At 30.0% G+C, this 7,109-nt stretch overlaps 1 protein-coding gene across 2 annotated transcripts; it reads right to left on the bottom strand.

Annotated features, from left to right (window-relative positions):
• Nucleotides 1-555: 555 nt before the first annotated feature.
• LOC130735241 (cyclin-J18) lies at nucleotides 556-3,067 on the bottom strand. Of its 2 annotated transcripts, XM_057587318.1 has the most exons (10): nucleotides 2,946-3,067; nucleotides 2,772-2,851; nucleotides 2,606-2,687; nucleotides 2,438-2,536; nucleotides 2,134-2,151; nucleotides 1,990-2,060; nucleotides 1,781-1,907; nucleotides 1,635-1,695; nucleotides 1,428-1,518; nucleotides 556-991 (listed from the first exon to the last, which is right to left on the bottom strand). In XM_057587318.1, exons 1-9 carry the CDS (start codon nucleotides 3,018-3,020, stop codon nucleotides 1,436-1,438), a joined length of 696 nt encoding a protein of 231 aa, XP_057443301.1. In that variant the 5' UTR covers nucleotides 3,021-3,067; the 3' UTR covers nucleotides 556-991; nucleotides 1,428-1,435. The 2 variants fall into 2 exon arrangements, with proteins under 2 accessions (XP_057443301.1, XP_057443300.1); XM_057587317.1 differs by having other exon boundaries at nucleotides 2,438-2,687.
• Nucleotides 3,068-7,109: the final 4,042 nt, after the last annotated feature.

The following is a 7,109-nucleotide window of genomic DNA, read 5'->3' on the forward strand; positions in this document are numbered from 1 at the left end:
ATAGGTGATGTCATAAAAAAAAAAAGAGAGAGAGCAAGTTAATTAGTATGTGTCAAGAACCAATTAATTGAACATGAATAATTAGCATGTGGAACCAATTATCCCAAAAGTTAAAGTAGTTAAGTAATTGATACATGAATAATTATATTTCTAACACGCCCCCTCATGCAATAACTTATTTAGCCATGAGTGTGAATAATGCACATGCCTATTGACCCTGAAATTCAACTTTTTATTTAATGATTTAGGGGCGGCAATGATCGAACTCTATATCACTTAGTATATAGACTTTGATACCATATTAAGATTTAATTATCTCAAAAGATTAAGTTATTAGGTAAATGACACGTGAACATGACTAGCATTATATCAATTTGGAGAAACAAAATGTTATTGATTGAGGTGACAAAATTAACACGTTTCAATGTTCTAAATAGGTGTATAAAGGCATCAATTCGTAAGCCTCTTGTGTCCTACTTTGAGGTAGAGTTATTTGGCATCCTATTGAGTTGGAGGCTACTTATTATGTTGAGAGTGATGATATATAATGTTTGCATAAACTGTGAATTTGAACACAAGCACCATTGAAGAGTTTTCCTCCAAATCAATCATGACCAGGTCCTTTTTTAAAAGCATTCTTTTTAGTTAACTGATGAATTAAATGAGATTCTCAAGGGAGATTGAACCTGACTTGACACGCCATAGAAGACAAGTAGCTGGTCTAATCATGCAAACCAAATTTCCATCACAATGTCTGGATAAACAGAAGAGTAAATGAGTAATATTTCTTCAATTTTTAATGAGCTGAAGATTTTTCTCTAATATGGCTAAATGTTTATCCCCAAAAACCTTTTTACAATCCTAAATGTCTAATTTCTTATGCAGCCACCAACTGAAACACCATTCAGGAGGAAGAATTAGATGGTGATCACCCAAAATACATCCAAAGTCCACCAAGAATGTGACGTTTCAGCTCATTCAAGACATCATCCTACAACCAATTATTAGGATATACGAACAAATCACAGGAATTAGCATATATAATCCGTAATTTTATTGCATTATACTATTTGCTTCTTTTGGCACGACACTTTACTTTGAAAATGAAAGGGTCCTCAAATAGCAAAAAGGCTAGAAATAGAAAGAAAGAAAACCTACTAACAGAATAGAGTTGTATACTGTATAGTATCCAAAAACATTAAGCAAAAGATAGAGCATATTGACAGATAATTAACTTCATTAATATGTACATTTCACAGATAACCTTAGAAATCAAATTCAGCATATTGCGGCACTTGAGCACTGCACTAATAGAACAGATTGAGCACTTGACTACTAGTAAATAACAAAGTTTAACAAATAACAAAGTTCAAGACAATTCTGAATCCAGATACCAAAAGTGATTCAATCTTCTAAAGTTCACTAACCTGATATCTCAAGAAGGTTCAAGCACATGCTTGAGAATCTCCATCACCCTTTTCATGATATCTTCTTCCTTATACGAGGTCACAAAATTGACTGACAACAAAATCCTTTTCTTAGTTCCTCAGCATGAGAATTTTGTTCTTATGGTTGTATTATCAGTAAGTTTAAATTAAACAAAAGTATATTAGAACCTAAATGAAGTTTCTTACCCCATGCAAGAACCGGGAATTCCCATTTCTGTTTAGGGACTGTTATTATGTATGACACAACCTGCAAAAGCATATTACACAACTTTCTAAAAGTAAAAGCTTAAATGAGATTTTAATTGGAATTTGGAAATAACAAAGGAATTTACCAAGATTGATGCAGCTAGGGAATGAGGAGACCTATAAAGAAACGATGTCTCCTCCTTTTCATAGAGCAGATCCATAACATCCATGCAAACATCGAAGTCAATCAGCTCACCAACTTTTGTCACTCCCCTAAACCCAACCAACCATTCAAAAGTGAGTAGACACAGTATAGAAACATCTGATCCATCATAAGAATATCAGTGACACTCACTTGAATTGAATCCAAAGCTCTTCAAGGTACACAAATGTAATATTTGTTGTCCCAATCTCAAAATTCAACACCTGGCGATATACCAAACCACATCAAAGTCGGATGATACCTCATGGAGTCATCATCAAGTTTTTCAACTTATACCTGCATGAAGAGCATCTCCTGCAGATAAAGTTTTAGAGAATGCAAAATGAAATCCTTCATGATCAAATCATCACAAACAATAATAATAGTAAGGTTTAAATATGTTTTTGGTCGTGCATTATTGTGAATTATTGGTTTTAGCCCCTTCTAATTTTCTGTTTGACATAAGTAATGTGTTTTCGAAATAGTATTTGCTAATTTTTGGGGATGTTTCCGTTCTCGAAATAACCAAGATTTCGCAATAATGCGGTGACCTAAAGTATATTTAAGCATAATGATAATAATGATTGGCTTGTTTGCTTACTGCTTCGATGAAATTTCGAGTGGTGTAGTGCTGTTCCTTGATGGATTTATCGGCCAACGACTTCAAACAAGTAGCGGAGAGTGGTTGAGTATCATGCATCTGCAGATGTATGTGAAGAGAGTCACAGTGTGCCAGCCTGGATCGAAATGACTGAAATTGAAGGCTTACTTTGCTTGAAATCCACAGAGACATAAGCACAAACAGCTGCAATGCGCTTTCGGTGAGGGGTTGCAATAACCAGTTGGGTGAGCTGAATGAAGCTAAGCAGTTAATGATTAGCAAAATTAACAAGCAAGCAATGAATGAATAAATAGAGAGAAGAGAGATTAATTACTCGGCGGGTAAAGAAGGAAGGAAGCGATCAGCGAACAAGGACAATGCGGAGTACTTAACAATGGGGGGAACTTGCAGGAGCTACAATGAAAATCACAATGAGAATCATATATAATAGAATTGAGTTGAATTGAATTGAATTAGTGGAAATGAAAAAAGTGGTTGATTGATTTACTTGAGCTGATTGGATAAGGAACTCAATTGCAGGGACACGCTCAGATGAAGAAGATGATGTTGTTACCAATACCATTGCTTCTAATGAATTCGATTCAGACGAAATTAGAATTTAGATCATCATCATACATTCATATACTCATACAGTCATACATGCATGCAGTTAGTTGTAGGTGTATCCTTTTTGGTCTTTCTGAGTTTGGGCCAGCAAGCCCAATTTTCCCTCATTTAACAAGTGACTCCCAAATATTCAATAAAGATTTTTGAACCCAATAACTAGATTGATAAAAAAAACCCAATAACTAGAAACACACAACAGATATAGGTATTTAGCCGCAAGTTTGATTTTTTTAGATTTGAAGAACTTTGATTTTTTTAGTAATTTTTTTTAAGAAGATGAAGATGATGGAAAGGTGTATGAAGAAGATGAAGAAGTGAATGGATTTTTCTAAAAAATTCAGAAAACGTTAATTTTTAGATGGAAATTAGGGGAGAGACCAAAAGTGTTAACGGAGCAAAACGTTGGGGATGTGTTATGCTATTTTTGAAGTTTAGGAACCCCGATAGCACATATAGCATTCGTGGGGGACCAAAAGTGCAATTAAGTCAAAAGTAAAATGAAAATAGAAGCTAACTACATTTTTGCATTTCATTTAGGGATGTTTACTTTATGAGAAAAAGTTTGAGTGACTTATTTTACTTTATGAGAAAAAGTTTGATGCACTGACAGTATAAAGTTTTTTATACTATCAGCTAATCAGATTTTTTGAATGTGAAAAAAGTTGATTTTATATTTAACTAGTGTTTTTTACCCGCGCGTTGCACGGGAAATATGTCTATTGTATTTGATACATTAATTAATACTTTGATTATTAAAAAAATATTAAACAACGAATGAAATAGAAAAGTCATAATTGATGAGTAAAGTGGAGATAAAGACTTCTCTTCTAAGCCCGATTGAGACCAAGAGGAACTCGTTTCACATTCTTCGTAAATATGAAGACGATAACACAAATCATAGATATAAGGAATTATCAACATATTAATCTTAAAAAAAATTAATGTGATAGTAGCACAAATCAGGATTGTGTAAGATATATCATAAAGTATAATATTATTGTGTTTATTCAAACTAAGTAGAGATGACAATGGGTAGGTACTATAGTACCATCTCCATACCCGCGTTTTTAAAAATTACATGTACTCGTCTCCATACTCACGTGGGTAGCAACTCGAAGCTCCCCACCTTTAGACAATTCAATGTCATTACAGGAAGCTATCCATCTTTGCCAAAATCTAAATCTATGGATGACAATGGGTCTCAAAATCATAGGGTACCCGCAAAAAATACCCACTATGGGTATGGTAAAAAACCGCTAAATGGGTATGAGGTTGAGTATAGATAATTACCCGCAAAAAATAGTGGGTATGGGTGCGGGTATGGGCACTATAGTATCCAACCGGTCCATATCCGCACACATATGTTATCATTATTATTATTATTATTATTATTATTATTATTATTATTATTATTATTATTATTATTATTATTATTTGGGAATATATTACAAAATTAACTTAAGCTATAGCTTTCAAACTCACTCTTTTTAAAAAATAGTTTGGGATATATTAATTAATACTCTAAAAATAAATAATAAATAAATTAAGATAAAATCAAGAAATAAACCACCTAAATCCTAATCAAATATAAAATTTAAAAATGTATTTTTTTTACTCTAAAAATAAATCAAAAATAAATTAAGATAAAATCAAGAAATATACAATATAAATCCTAATCAAATCTAAAATTTTAAAATGTATTTTTTTTATGAGAATTAATTTGAGAATGACACGTGTTATTTTTTTTTCCAATTAGTGAATATTCTGCACCCTAGAAGATTTTCTTTTCCTCAATCCTTTTGCTTCTGATTAAGAAGAGAAAAGCAGGAATCCTTGAAGCATATGACATCTTACAATTAGTTGAAGAACAAAATCAATTCATGAAGAAGATTGAAACAGAAACCCAAAATGAAGTCTTGAATAATAAAATACCCTCCTTCACCAATTTGAAAGAACTGTGGTGAAAGAATTGTATTTAGTGTATTTGTAAATCTTGGGGTGGAACCCTTGTGAAACAAAAAATCAAAGGCACATTTCAGTCAAGAGAAACAAAAAATGGTTTATTACCCCATATGTGCGCACCCCAACAAATTATCTATATATGTGAGAAAAAAAAACAAAATAATTCTCCCACCCAAAATAATTGTGGTTACTTCACCAATAAACTTATACTAACAATCAATTTAAATTGAACTTAAGGAAATATACAGATCAAAGTAAGATAAGTCACCCAATTGACATACTAAAACATGAGTATATGCAAAACTAATGAGTTTGAGGAAAACATGAACCAACCTTAAGAATGAGCTAAACATACTCATGAAGATTAAATGTGAGCTCTTCATATGCTTTCATCAATTTGACTGACATGTGCATCATTAAAAAAAATAGTAAGTTGTGCATCATTCACATACAGTGCAAATAGTATGCTTATACACACAGCTCAAACATGAAGAATAAAAACGGGCAAAATTTGAGAAATGAATATAAATTCAGGCTATCCTAAGTTTCGTAAATTTCTATAAATTATACCAAAATCTGGTTTAGAATGGTTTCACACGCATGGATTTCTACAAACTATACTAAAACATTACGTCAGAATCAAAACAATAGAAAAAACATTACATCAGAATCAAAACATTACGTCTTCAACAATGATTCGTCAAAGGGTCTATGCAAAAATTTGTAAACTTTTGGATCAAAACACACAAAATATGTGAAATTTAAGAATCCAGGATTGAATTACGAACAAAGGATAAACTGACATGACACAAACCATCAATCACAACATGATAAACTCTTCTTCACGTAACATCATCTTACGACATACCTTTGTCCTGATCGCGACATGTGGCAGAGGTAGAAATAGCAGCTATCAAATCTCTGCATGTCCATGGTAGCTTTGTGGACCCTCAGCACCAAATCAACTCCCTTTTCTAAGAATTAGCATTAAATAAATAATAAGATAAAATCAAGAAATAAACAACCTAAATCCTAATCAAATCTAAACTTTAAAAATGAACTAAATAAAGATAGATAAAAACTACCAAAATCTAGCAAATCACAATAAAAAACTCATAAAATCCTGAATTAAATAAAAATATGAAAATTCACTAAAAATACCATAAAAAATCATTTATACTCTAAAAGTAACTCAAAAATAAAATAAAATATTTCATAAAATTAAAATTAAAAATAAACAATAAATAAGGATAGATAAAAACTATCAAAATCTAGCAAATCACAATAAAAACTCATAAAATACTGCATTAATTAAAAATCCGAATATTCAATAAAAATTAATTATTATACTCTATAAATAAATGTAAAATAAAATAAAATATTTCTTGGAAGTAAAATTAAATAAATAATAAGATAAAATTAAGAAATAAAAAACCTAAATCCTAATCAAATCTAAAATTTAAAAATGTACTAAATAAAGATAGATAAAAACTACCAAGTATAGCAAATCACAATAAAAACTCATAAAATCCTGAATTAATTAAAAATCCGAAAATTTAAGAAAAATTAATTGATATACTCTAAAATTAAATCTAAAATAAAATAAAGTATTTCCTGGATTTAAAATAAAATAAATAATAAGATAAATTAAAATAAAATTAAGAAATAAACAACCTAAATCCCAATCAAATCTAATATTTAAAAAGGTATTAAATAAAGATACATAAAAACTAACAAAATCTAGCAAAATCTAGCAAATCACAATAAAAACTCATAAAATACTGCATTAATTAAAAATCCGAAAATTCAATAAAAATTAATTATTATACTCTATAAATAAATGTAAAATAAAATAAAATATTTCCTGTAAGTAAAATTAAATAAATAATAAGATAAAATTAAGAAATAAACAACCTAAATCCTAATCAAATCTAAAATTAAAAAAGGTACTAAATAAAGATAGATAAAAACTACCAAGTATAGCAAATCACAATAAAAACTCATAAAATCCTGAATTAATTAAAAATCCGAAAATTTAGGAAAAATTAATTAATATACTCTAAAAGTAAATCTAAAATAAAAT

Source organism: Lotus japonicus, chromosome 2, assembly GCF_012489685.1.
Source record: "Lotus japonicus ecotype B-129 chromosome 2, LjGifu_v1.2".
Lineage (NCBI taxonomy): Eukaryota > Viridiplantae > Streptophyta > Magnoliopsida > Fabales > Fabaceae > Lotus > Lotus japonicus.